The following is a 14,348-nucleotide window of genomic DNA, read 5'->3' on the forward strand; positions in this document are numbered from 1 at the left end:
TGCACACGTGCTGTATTTGCACACATCCATGCACGCATCTCATTAATGCAAACACAACCCTAGTTAGAGCCCTATATGTAATAAATTGGATTCAATTCCACTGGCTAAGAACTGTGATCTCTTAGGGTTAATTAATTTCATTCCATTCAGTCTGTGTTTTTTATGCTTGAACACATGCTGACACTGTTATTGTGTGGCATCCTGCTCACTGGAGAAGTATAATAGGCTTGTGAAGGAGGGAGAGTGTTTGGTATTCCTGCTACAGGGTGATTTTTGGTTCTTTCTTTCTTCTGACAAGGAAGTATGCTACAGTAGCTAACTCTAATATGGTAGATCCTTCCCCTTCATAGCCTCTCCCTGGCTCTTATCTTCCCCTTCAAATGAGAAAACCTGGATGGCTTCTCAGGGCCCCTGTTTCTGCCTGGATGCTATCTCATTTGGTTTTAATATATTTATCCATTCATTATTGTTCCCTTTTATCAGCCTGCTAATATTGTTCATAATTTGTCCTTATCTGCAAGCCTGACAGTCAAATTTACACTCGGGCTCAGCAGACAGATGGAGAAATGACCCTTTTCCAACCCCTCCTTCCCCAACTCCTCTGCTCCTTTCATTCATCTCCTCCTCTCCAAACTCCAATGAAACATGACTGACAGCCCGCTGTATAAGTAGTTGTCATAGCAACCTCCCCATCCTTACGACAAGTACTTTTTCTCTATAGCGCACGCTCTCCCTCTGTCACAATATCTCTCACTCCTTCCATAATACTGCCTTTCCGCTGCAAATAATTGAGAAAGAGACAGTTAGAAAAGGGAAATTTGAAAACAAGGGAGCGCCTAAAGCTGTTGGTATGCTTTCCCTCCTCCCTTCACTCCCATTTCCATCCCATTCCCTTCCTGTCTCACGTCCCTTTGCTTCCTTCATCCTACCCACCGCTGACAATGATTTACCCACTCCAATGGTTTGCCTCTTTCATCCATCCTGGCTTATCAAGGACTACAGGACTGTATGCACAGCAACTTACAGTATGGGCTCATCACTCCCACTCTCCCACACATTTACTCTCTCCCTCTCTCTGCGTCTCTTCTTCCCCGGCTTCTCTCTCTTTTTCTTTTCATCTTGTTGCTCCAAAAACTCCCAATGTGCCCCATTGCTATTCACAAAGTCTCAATCCACTGTCAAATTCTTGCATAGTAATGTAGCGTAATCATCAAACGCAGCGCAATAAGTCTACAGTATATTAGACTGTGCTGGAGATGTGGTGTATTTTTGTTTATTGTGAAGAGGAGATTTTTTTTAAACTTCCAGTGGAAACAAAGAGAAGAAAGTATTGTGCTTTTGAGCTTGAGAACACACGCATGAGAAAGGGATTACTGCGCTATTGTTTGTCATGCACGTAGTTTAATGGTTAGGCAACAGCATGAAAAATTGAGATATGAAATATTACTGATTTAATTTGCTTTAGTGCTGTTAACTCTAAGAGTTCACGCAGGGCCAACATGCTTAGTCTGAAAAGTTTATATTGATTAGAGCAGCTTCAAATGGACCTATAAATCTTATAGGAAATCAATATTTATAACGAGACAGCACACTGCCAATTCATTATTCTGGAGTTTAATTTCCAATGCATTTATTCCAAACAAGCATCTGTTTAGTAACTCAGAGTAAATTAAACATGATGGGGAGGTGAATATCAGGACATCAGTGGTGTGTCACTGAAGTTGAATACAGTACTCTGCTACAGTGAGCTGTAAATGCATCTTAATGCCAACATGCAGTACAGTTTTCACAGCGAACTTGCTGGTGGTTATTGGACCCCTGAATTCATTAGGTGATGATATTTCTTCTTAATAACTACAGAACCCGCAGAGTCTCTCTAATTTAATATGATATTCAACGTGACTAGGTTGCATCATGATGTAAGGAGACCACAATTCAACTATTTTCCTCAGTTTTTCTGTGTTAAACTGCACAGTTGGAGCAATTTGCTAGCCTCGAACAGCTATTGCTAAGGCATGTGTTTTTAAAGGTAGTGAAAGAGGAATGCTAGTTGCTAGCAATTTTAGCCTTTTGCATTGTTTTACGGGTGTATGTGACCTAATATTCAGTTAAAACAGTACTCAGTCAGATACAGTCCACTTACAAGTAGCATTACCTGAGAAAGCTATTAAAAGCTGTCAGTGAATCACAAATTGAATTTAGTTTCTTTCTGATAAAGGATACACAGAGAGGTGCTCCTGAATTACTGTGACAACTGAAATCAACTGAACATGGTCCAGGAAGTACTGGACCAGATGCATAAAGGTCTGCGCAAAAACGGCTACTATTTTATGTATGCACAAAGGCAGAAGCATAAATACACATTCCTTTTATTAGACTTATAAAAGCATGCATAAGCATGGCACTCTTCTGAATCTCATCTTTAGCCATGAATTGGTAGATCGCTGTTTCTGTCACAAGCTTTTTTTACACTAAATATGAAAGAAAGATACTCTCTAGAAGAAATGGAGAAAGGGAAAAATTGAGTATTTCATCGTATTAGTTCGGGATTTATGAAAGAAGAGCATACAAAAAAAACAAACAGTAAAGGGAAGAAGTAACAGAGGCTCTGCCAATTTATATCACTGTGTCCAGATTCTTTAAAAGATCCAGATTCAGAAATGTAATGAAACAAGGTATTGACGAAACCAAAGGAAAAGACAACCTTTCCCCCCTCTGTTTAAATCAGTATCATTCACACAAACAGACATATGTATATAGCTTTGCACTGCAGTGAAAATGCAGATTATTTGTAATATGTGCTGCAGCTTGTAACACAGCAGTGATTAAACAAGAGATTAGTATTAACTACACTTGCAGCTAGCAGCGGCTTTGCAATTAGCAGCAGCCTTGGGTGCTGTGAGAGTTTTGTAGCTGCAGTTAGCGGATGGAAGTTAGCAGCAATAGCAGTCGGCAGCACTCAGGCGGGTTAAGGTGATCACCGAGAAAATGTCAATACTCTGTAGTTACAAGATAGTTAACAGTGGGGCATGCACTCATGTGTATACTGTGCGTGTGGTCATGGGGGGAGAGCTGTTATCTCTAATCCGTTGTATCAGGGGATGCAAGGGTATCCTTGTTTCTGCGTCTAATTTTTTTCTCCCTCCCTTTGTCCCTCATTTGTTCGTTTTTTTTCCTCCCCTGTCAGATATCTGTAAATGACTGTAGGTGTTTTCACTCTGTTTGTGTCTGTTTGCACACCGCCTGTGCTGCAGCGTTGTAGATAAATGAGATAATGTTTCTATTGGCAATGAACACAAGACCTGAATTCCCAAGGGAGCGTTTTAGTTGAGAGCAGCCAGAGCAGAATCCTAGACAGTGGAACAGATCTACTAGATGATCTGTTTTCATGCATTGTTAGCTTGTTTTCAAAGCACATTTATGTTCCACAACATGTACTCCATCTCTTTCTCTCTCGCAGCTGCAGATTAGGAACTTCTGCTAAATACAAAAGAAGCAGATACTCTGCAGTCACCATCTCCACATGTCTCCATACCTCTGTCACACATAATGCAAAAATAAATTAGAATAAACACAATTTTAAAAGACAATAACACTGTGAGGCTTTTGTGTAATTCACTGTGAACTGATATTGTGATACAGTAAAGAATGAAAGGCACAGAACTGTTAAAGGTTCTGCACTGGTACTTTTCAGACCCGCATAAGCTACTACCTAGAGCCCAAGTAGGTACAGTAGGAGCTCAGATGGCCTCCTCTCTGTCACAGGACCGTATGTAAGATTTGGTCTGACGGCATTCAGGGAAATATGTGCAGTCCAGCCCCATCCCCCACTCTTGACTCATCTTGCTGATCCAACCTCAGAATTTATATTCTCCCTCCAGCAAAAGGAAGGACCATCTTGGCCTTTCATTTTCCAGTTCAGGGCTTTTCTTTTTTTGCAGATAAATGCTCTCCAATCCACCCTGACAGATGTCACATTGCATCACTTCCATTTTGATACATAGCCTCTGATCCTGCCACTTGCAATAAGGAGCCGGCACCAGGGATGCCCCTCCCTAGACAACGCTCTGACACGGGTGATTATTTTAAAGGTGCATCATTGGGGTTGCTGAGCGCTGAAACCGAAGCTGGGCGCCATGTCCATACACACTCTCTGCCGTGCTCGCTGCAGGAATGTGGGTATCAGCTTGGCTCAGGGTCAGAGAGCAGCAACGGCACGACACAATCGATAGCCGTCGCAGGTCACCCCGACACCGGGCAATACCCCTGGCGGCGATTTTTTTTTTGCTGCTGTCCTGCCTCTCGCTCAGTCTCCTGTGATGGCACAGGTCAGTGTTGGAGAAACAATCTGTATAAAAGGAAGATTTTTAGAGCTTCTGCTGCCAACTGAGACATGCTGCACTGTGGCATTAATCATGGAAGGCCAGAGTACATCAGTAAACACAGCGTGTCAGGTCAAGGTAAAGATCAGATCCCAAAGCATTTAACAGGACTCGGTGGCGTACGGGCTATCTGTTGAAAAGTCAGCGTTATTCATGGCGTGTCTCCCAGCCTTCGTTGCTCACTGGAGAGACACGCCATTGTTCACTGAAGAGCACACTGAAATATTTCTCTGGCTGCACAAAAAACACTGGATCAGCAGCAATTAGTAGAGTAAGAGAGAGATAAAGGGAGGAAGGGAGGGAGGCGGGCAGTTGAAAAAGAATGAGGGGAAAAATGTAGAATCAGCGAGAGAATAAGAACGCAGGAAAGAGATAGATGAATAAAGGGGAAGGAGAAAGAGTGAGTAAAAGAAAGAGGGAGAGAACTGGAGCTTTCAGCCAGTACAGTGTGGTGTGTAGGAGGTTAGAGCTGCCTGGAGCCCCTTCCTGCTTTTAAAAGGACCAAAGACTCTCTCATTGTCTTGGGTCTCTGTGGCTGCGTGTGTGAGCATGTGAGAAACCTCTTCATTAGTCTACCATTTCCCTCCTTTCTTCTTTCCAGCCCCTGACCACTCACTTACCCCCTGCTGCTATAGTATATGTGCCCACATGGGACTAAACCCACTTATAGTGGAGATTTAAAATGATCAGTCTGGGAAAAGAGATAATACAATGTGACTCGAGGCCAACCTGCACTAAATAAACTAGACAGTTACTTTACTGTACCGAGGCTCCGCGAAAGTGTCTTTGTTCCTGCGGAAAATGAGACTTCCTTTTTAAATTGCTGTCTCTGTTCCACCAACGGTGACTCTACTGTACAATTCACTATTGTATGCTCTTAAATTGGTTTCATAATTGAGGTCAAAGTTGTAATGTAATCTTTTGACTCTTGTTTTTGTTCCAGAAGACAGGAAGTTGTTTGTTGGGATGCTGAACAAACAACAGACCGAGGAGGATGTCTACCGCCTCTTCGAGCCTTACGGAGTCATCGAAGAGTGCACGGTCCTAAGAGGTCCTGACGGAAACAGCAAAGGTAAGAGCCGTGATACAGCTGACAGCATTATTTAGGTCACTGACAAAGAAGTGACAGTGCATCCGAGTGTGTGTCTCAAATCTGTGCAGCACATCCATCAGATATAGGTCAAGTAGCCCGACTGGTTAATTGATGTCAAAAATTTAACGTTATGTTGTTTGGGACACGGGATTGTCAAAGTCTAATAGTTTCTAAAAGATGCCATATTTAAATTTATCGTTACTCTAATTAGGACAATGTTTTTGCTTTTAGTCTTGCTACTAGTCCTGGAAAACCCAGCTCTCTCACCACATGTGATATCTTGCTGTGATCCCACCTAATTCAGCAATGATTTAAAAATTACCCTGTTGGCTTTGCAAACACTTTTTCAGTATTTACCTGAATTTCCTGCATAACAAAATCCCAGTCATTATCCTGCTGATGTCTATTGTTTTGAATGTACCGCTGGACTTTACGCAGGTACTGAAGTGTTGATATCCCGAAGCCCTTTCTGAGATAGCCATGCAACAAAGAGCAAAGAGACCAGTGGTTTTTCATGTCTCTAAAGCCTATTCCCCAGCCGGTGCTTATGGAAATCGTTATGGAATTATATCTAAAAGGGTTTGAAGAACATTCTGACTCTGCAGTACGCTGGAGGAGGAGAAAAGAAAGACGGATGTCAAAACGATTCAAGTGTCCCCACTGTGGGGATGGGAACGAGTTGCATTCTTCTTTGTGGCTGTGCAGTATTTATGCTCCGTCTAAGTTAACTGTCAACACTCAAGTCATTATCCTCTATTACATCATCACAATTCTTTTTTTCTGGTAATGGCTGAGAGTATCATTTGAAAGTCTTTTTATAGTAATAATTATTATTAGTAGTAGTAGCAGTAGCAGTACTAGTAGTATAATTATATCATATCAAATAAAAAACATCTAAACAAGTGAAAAAAAATTCATCACCATGTTGCATCTCAAAGTCCTGTGATACAAAATGACATGTAGAGAATATTTTATGCTTCCTCACCGCTTCACACGTTCAGTTTTTTTAGTTTATTTAAAAAGGTGCAGGAAGTGTTAAATGCATAATTATACTGATGTATGGTTTGTACTACTGTGGCAAAATCCTTGTCCAGGTCATCGCGAGCTCTAGCCCCGATCTATTCATATCTCAATAGGGGGGGCAGTGCTTTGACAGCTGAATGGGCATCGTGATAGGCTGGTGTCCATAGGCGTAAGCCCATTAACAGAGGAAGAATGGCAGGGTGACTGGGTCAAGCAGAGAAGATGATAAGGAGACTGACAGTATGACAGATTAAATAATTTTAAAAAAGGAAACTTAACATGAAAAAATGAAATTAGGTGAAATGGGGTGTAATTATAAAAGGACACGGTGGCTCAGTGGATAGTCCTGCTAGCTCAGACAACAGACCCAGATTTAGTCCACATGTGTTTCTGTGTCAGTCGCTGGGCATCTTTATTCGCTCTAGCTTTCTCACATTTTAATAAACTGAGCTCAGAGACCTGCATGAGCAGTCGGCTGGACAGTTACTGCAAGTTTCACAGAGAATGCATTTTCTTTTGTCTTGAATTAGATGGTGATGCATCTTTTAGTTTCTGCCCCTTCAATCATTTCTACTAAGGGTACTTTCTTGGTTGATTTTGAAAGAAAAAGGTATCATAGCCAGACCCTAAAGAGAGAAAATCATAGTTCTTTAAGGACAGTACAGCAAAGAGGTTTGATTGTTTCGGGCCTTGTTCAAATCAGAGGAAGTGATCAGAACATCTTGTCGTAGAAACAATTAATTGTTCTGAGAACCTAGATGGTTTGCTAGTTAAGTTTAGCCAGTTTAGCTCGTGTTTAATATGCACAGACAGGCATGTGGTGCTAAATAGCATGCTTTTCTGCTTCATCAGTGCAATCTCTTGCCTGCAGCTTCTGCCTGCTTGTCTGCCTGCCTAATGCCTGGAGTTGGGCAGCCTGCTGTGCAATGAGAGGCTCTCACTGCACAGCGATTTCTGTGGTGTCAAATATAATTCAACTATTATTATTATTAATTTATTAATATATTGTACACTGTTAAAGGCTCACTTGAGTGAACACTGTACAGGATATACAATATATTTCTCTCTATATTAATATATACATGTGTAAATGTACTTCTTTGTATGTTTGTGTGTGTTTACCTGTGTGCGGTGTGCATCTGCTCTTTCTTCCAGGTTGCGCCTTCGTTAAGTTCTCCACACACACCGAGGCTCAGTCTGCAATCAGCGCGCTCCACGGCAGCCAGACTATGCCAGTGAGTACAGCTGTCTCCCTCATATAAAAGCACAGAAACCCACTCAGGCCACAAAGCATCTGTAACATCCACAACACTTCAATAGCTGCAGTCCACGTGTCTTGCTATGGAGCTTTAAATTCTCAGCTTCGACGTTTGAATCAACTGAATCCATCTTTATAAATATGGCAGATTTTTAAAAAAAGATCCAAAAACAAATATTCTGCTGTCTTTGTAATTAACACGGTACTTGAAAAAAATCCTAATCTGATTTCCAGATAAAACTGTTTAGAGTGATAATTGAATTTTGGATGAGTCATCAATCAGTAGTTCTGTTTGCATAATCAGTGGATAGAACCCCAGTGTGAGATTACATTAGCTCCTTATGTAAGCACACTGTGTCCTCTGAATTCTCTCCGCACTAGCTTTACTGCGAGCACAAAAAGCTGTACTGCTCATTTGTATGTGTCTCGTGTTTAAGCAGGGTCCCTGTATACCTGATTGTGTCAAAATAAAAGCTACTTACTCTGCACTTCAAACCTGAATAGAGTTATTCTCCATGACATTCGGCGAGCGGACAGAGAGTCATGACTTGTTTTATACAGTAGCCTGAAGTATACTTTGCTTTCATCCTCGTTTTTGTTTCGGCAGCTCTCGTCTCAGAAAGGCTGGGACAGTGAACTCCCTCCCACCCTATCTCACAGGTGTTGTGTTTCACTGTATGATTTCATTATTAATGGTTGCCAATGTGTGTGGCTCGAGAGAGAGGAGCAGAGAGAACCACTTGAAGCCACCTGTGCCATTTTGGCACAACCTCTGAGTCAATCTAAGTGCAAATGACTGCAGGTCATGAGGAAAGACTCTGGATGTCCATTTTCCATAGATACCCTCCTTCTGTGTTGCTCCATTCCCCTATCTCTGCTACCTCTCTGCCCTCGCTCGTCTCTCTTTGGCAGCCTCTCGGGATATTAGGCAATAGACTTGTTTACTCCACCTTTCACCACATTGGCTGCTGAATTATTCATCCAACTATAAGCAGGGTGCTGAAAGGATGAGGGGGGGAGACTTGGAGAGAGAGGGAGAATGAGACAGAGAGCGAGGGGGCAGAGAGAGAATGAGTGAATGGACAGGATTTATACCTCCCGCTCTGGTAAATTGATTATAGAAATCTGATCAGCATCTCATATCCTGTGGCTGCTGGAGGAGCAGGCACAGTGCGCCTGCCTTGCTGAGATTAGTGGACCTCCGATGGTCTATTATGCCTCAGCAGGACAGTTCTATTCAGAGCAGCGTGTCCGTCAGTGTAGCAAAGATCCTGGAAAAAACATGGGCCGCACATCCTGTGTGTTAATTTAACATCGTTTCGATTGCAGTCGAGCCACGACTGCAAAAAGAAGTCATGTACAAGCATGTTAACTGAATGAAAAAGCATTTATTTACCAAATGTTGAGGTGGATTAAAAATGAAGAAATCAAACAAAGAAATAAATGCCACTGACAGCCAAAGAGACAGAGAATTTATTATCAGGCAAATCAAACAAGCAATTCCCTCATTCCTTCATATTTCAGTCAAAAAGATGACAATAATAAAGACCTATAGCAGCAGTGGCTGAGGTGTACCGCACAGAATATTAACACTACAGCAAATGAACGCCAGCGCCCCAGAGCATGAACACTTGCTTCTTAGATTTTATGCGTGTGCACACAGACGTACACGAATGCATGTGTGCGCATGCATAAATATCTACAAATAGAAGCACTTTGTGGGTAAAACATTTGCATGAGCACATGCATGCACACTCGTTCTATACCGCTCACTGCCACATCCACGTCCAGCCACGGACTAGGGTCAAAGGCTCCCTGACTGATCTTATTTTCCAGCTCGGAGGACTTGAGCTGAATACATTTGTGTTATTCATGTAGAGAAGGAGTGGGCATTTTGTATGTATTAATCTGTGTGTGAGTTGGAAATGAAAAAGGAAATCTGCATCAAGAGACTGCACGAAGAGTGCTGGCCGCTGCATGCTTAGAAGTCCATTGTGAGCGTACATACACTTGCATTTGTTCCATATGTGGAACTACCCATCCGGCATCAGCGGCCGATCACACTCTAACCCATCATAATTCAAGCATAAATATCTCTTCTCCCGTATACTCTGCCACCATCCCTTGATCACCAGCTGCTATCGCTGGTGTGCACGCACCACCAAAGTTCAGGCCACGAGTGCCTCAATTAAACATTTAAATTCTAGCGCTGTAGAGCAAATTGCTGGAATTCAGCAGGGTGATGTAGGAAGAAAGTCTCAGGACAAAATTACACAGAGATGACGGGGGTGTGGGTCAGGTCCGCAGAGCCATGCTGATTTTTTTTTCACTCCGTATGCGCAGCAGCTGAGTTCGAGGCAGTTTCAGCTGACACAGGAACTGAGATATAAGCAGCAGAGCAGGATGATGGAAGGATAAGCGCACAACAAAAGAAAGCAAATGAGGTAACGCTTGCTTAGAAGAGAGAGCTAGATGATTGAGAGTGCAAGAGAAGAAAAAAAGAAGTTTAAAATTCATCTAAATGTGATTCCCCATCTCCTGAATCTTGTCAGTTACTTCAGACAGAGAACAGAGTACATATGCAAGTGCTACGAGTGCCAGGATTTAATACCCAATAAGGCACGTCTTTTAATGAAATGAAAGAGGCAGCCGATGCAGCGGTATACATATAAATACTGGCATAAGTAATAATCTTGTTGTGTACTCAATGAAATGTGGAGTGTTAATGTCAGTCTTTCACAGGGTTGATTAATCTTTGTGTTGCTGCTCCCTAAACAACATTCTGCTTTTATTTAAGTTAGGTCTTTAATTTCAATCAGTATTGTTTCTAGCAACTCAATTTACATTCTAATAACCAAACAAGTTCCCAGTCATCCATTATTATAAGAGCTAAGCTTGAATAGGAAGTCCATTTATCCTTCTATGGCTAGCTGGGGTAGTGTAATGGTTGGCCTCACTGGAAAAACAACCATAGAGTAACTCCGTGCAAATGCCAAAAATTAATAGTTATATCATATAAGAGTACTCTATACAGCTTTAGTATAATTCTGAACATGACTGAAGGAAATGCCTTTCACCGTGTATTTAGAACAAACTACGGAGATCCTGGACATTCGTGTTCTCTGCAGGTTCCTCCTACAGTCCAAAGATCTCCATGTTAGGTTAACTGAGCTGCAGCAAAGGTACTGACACAGACTAGAAAGAGAGAGCATATTTCTCCTATATTGGCTTCCCTTCACTGGCTCCCTGTTAAATCCAGAATCAAATTTAAAATCCTGCTCCTCACATACAAGGTCCTGAATAATCAGGCCCCATCTTATCTTAAAGATCTCATAGCACCATATCACCCCAACGGAGCACTTCGCTCTCAGACTGCAGGCTTACATAGAGTATTTAAAAGTAGAATGGGAGGCAGAGCCTTCAACTTTTAGACCCTTCTCCTGGATTCAGGAGACAGACACTATCTAGATTAGGCTTAAAACTTTCCTTTTTGCTAAAGAATATAGTTAGGGCTGGATCAGGTGACCCTGAATCCTCCTTTAGTTATGCTGCATAGGTGTAGGCTGCTGAGGGATTCCCAGTGTTTTTTCTTCATTCACCTTTTTTACTCACTGTGTTTTTACACTTCTCTTTCACAGTGTGTCTCTGTCCTGTCTTCCTCCTTTCACTCCGACCGCTCACAGGAGATGGTTTGGGTTTCCTGTGGTTCTCTTTAGTATTGTAGGGCATCTACATAACAACATAAGTGCCTTGAGGCACCTGTTATTATGACTTGGCGCTATATTATTAAAAGTGCCGTAAATTCTGTTAACTGGTGATTGTAAATCAGCCATAGGTGTGAATATGAGTGTGACTGGTGCCAATGGTGAGGCCCTGTAACAGACTGCCACTCTACTTGTATAAAAACTAAACAAAGGAAAGATTATACAGAAAATGTACATGTAATCAAATTACATAAAGTCAGTATGCATATTTTGAAATATTCTTTGAGTTTTGTTAAAAGATTGCATATATTAAATTAGTAACTCAATGTTACTAATTAAATTTTTTCAGATCTTTAGTTTCTCTAAGTTGAGGTCCTTTGTCTTGAAATGATTGAAAAGTTGAATGAATGACTGAATGACCTGCTGCGACTAACTGAGTAACAAAATTAGCAATTTGACAGATTTTGGCACTCGCATTAAAGAGATTTAAAGCTCTCCGTAGACTCTTCTTTTTACAGTCGGAATAACTTACTCCTATTAATAAAGTGTTTTGTGTCATTAATACACTTTTCTTTTATATCCATCTTTCCATCACACTGAATTATGGTTTGTAGCGAGCTGAAGCCTGTCACGGCGTTTGAAAACACTGGACAGGAGGCTTAGGATGTTCTGATCCTGAGATGCTTTGGCTGTGAAAATATGTTAATACCAAGTACCAATGTGATACCAGTGTTTAAGTTTAGTGTGTTTTCTTCACTGTGAGAAAGAAATTTTAAATTATACTTTACATATAAGGAAACATCAGCAGATTCTGAATATATAAATATAAATTTTCTGAATTGTTGGTATGAAAAATCTAACTTATGTGCACCTGTCTTATTTCAGATCAGCGCGAGAGTCATTAGTCTGCTGAAATCTGCTGTCATTTACAGTCACAGCAGTTTCTCCTTTCCTCCTCACGAGGGTGCGGAGCTGACAGGAGGCAGCTGAAATGCAATCACATTTAACATACATGTTGCTGCGTTGACAACAACAAGTTGTGTTACTGCAAGTATAATTAGAACTTACACCAAACCAACATCCTTCGAGCTTCCTGCTGACCAAACATGATGAGAGTGAAAGTAAAAGAGTGACTCAGAGAGAGTGAAACTATCACCATCTGCTTTTTTTCAGCTCACAGTTTGCAGTTAAATTTGAAAAAAAAAACAACAACATATAAACAGAAGCTGTTGCCTTCAAACTCCTGACATCCTGTTGTGGACAGGTTGCTGGACCATGGCAGAGCTTCTTAAAATAAATGTGAAAAACATTCCGACTGTATTATGTTGATTTGGAGTGTTGTAAAATTTTTTAAGTATTTCTTAATAGGTGTGCGAACAAAGTTACAGCATGACTGACCCCAAAATACAGGAACACCATAAAGGTCTTCACTGTGAGACACTTGAAGCCAAGACACAGACTGTATCTCCCAGTACTGGACAGAGAACCAATCTTCCTTCTAAGTTATCAAATGCAAGCAGGCATTAAAGTTAAAAGAATATGAAATATATATCACTAGGTATGAGGCTTTATCTCCTTCATTCACATGAGGGTTTGCAGCTTGTGCAGCTTGAGCAGACACCAACACAACCATCCTTGGCAACGAGAAGAAGCCATAAAGAGGCAGACTTTCCTTTTGGTTCTAAGTCTCTGTAGTAGCTTTTTATCCTTCCTGTTTAACTCCCGCTTCTTCAGTGGCTCTCTAGGCAGCTGGGAGACACCCGGCAGGGGGATTCTGCTCACACTTGGCAGCTTAAAAATTTAATGAGACTTTCACTTCACACTTCATCCTCTTCTCTTTATAGCAATGGAGATTCTGCTCGCTGATATCCTGACAGGCCTAAATGGGAAAACCTCTGAGATAAACAAATGTGGCAATGGACGCTTAGCCGACAAGCCATAAAATTTACGTGTCCTTAGGAGAAACAGTGGGAGGGCAGTCTCAGTGTAGAGACCTTGAAAAAAAGCTTTGCAGCGAGTGGGACATACATGCAAGCGTATGAAAGCAAATGGCACAAGGCCCTTGTATAATAAGACAGGCCAATAAACTTTGTTTCTCAAGAAGGGACACTTTAGTTCTAGATGGCAAAGGGCTGACTGCAAAGTTCCAACTTAATCTCCTTAACCAGAGGAAAAGCTCATAGTTCTCATTACCAAAGAGCGACCTTAAATAGCTTCTTTAACTGTGAAGGCGAGGTAAAATATTCAATATATACTAGAGCATCTTGTCTGTATTCTGCTGCACACTCCCAAAGTTAAACCTCATAGCAAGGTTAATCGTACAGATAGTAAAATGCTCGACAACAACAAACGCTAAACTTGCAATTGTGTCACTGTCAACCTTGAAGTGTCTCTGCTTAGTGTTAATATATGAGGTTTTGCTTAAGAGATTGAGAAGCATTAAGAATTTTTTTATTGTGTTTTTCTATCTCTTGTTTCTGTATTTGTTATAGAATCGTATATGAGTCAGAGTGAATGCAAGGCGTCTTATTCCCATCTGATAGAATTGCATTAGCACTGCACAAGCTAATTTCTCATTAGCCAGAGCCAGTAAGTGCTCAATTCGTCTGTTAGCCAACTAGCCTGCCAGTCAGTCAGTCACTCAACTTGCTATACAGTCAGTCTTTTAGTCACACAGCCGACTAACCAACTGACCATTGACATATAGTACTGCAAGCCTGTAGTTCAACCAGCTAGCCAGGCTAGTTGGCTAACTGTCACTCAACTAGCTATACAGTCAGTCTTTTAGTCACACAGCCAACTAACCAACTGACCATTGACATATAGTACTGCAAGCCTGTAATTCAACCAGTGAGTTAGCCTGGAGGAGAGGGCTTGTGGGAATATTG

General features: G+C 41.4%; 1 protein-coding gene across 18 annotated transcripts in view; it reads left to right on the forward strand.

Annotated features, from left to right (window-relative positions):
* celf5a (cugbp, Elav-like family member 5a) overlaps nucleotides 1-14,348 on the forward strand; it is a 194,749-nt gene that overhangs the window by 153,222 nt on the left and 27,179 nt on the right. For 16 of the 18 annotated variants that reach the window (XM_082525565.1, XM_082525558.1, XM_082525560.1 and 13 more), the window contains 2 exons: nucleotides 5,326-5,454; nucleotides 7,654-7,733. In XM_082525565.1, the coding sequence (XP_082381691.1) occupies nucleotides 5,326-5,454; nucleotides 7,654-7,733 (209 nt within the window). The remainder of the gene's footprint in view (nucleotides 1-5,325; nucleotides 5,455-7,653; nucleotides 7,734-14,348) is intronic. The other 2 variants (XM_082525571.1, XM_082525567.1) reach the window with 1 other exon arrangement.

Source organism: Aulonocara stuartgranti, assembly GCF_965226115.1.
Source record: "Aulonocara stuartgranti genome assembly, chromosome: 23".
NCBI lineage: Eukaryota > Metazoa > Chordata > Actinopteri > Cichliformes > Cichlidae > Aulonocara > Aulonocara stuartgranti.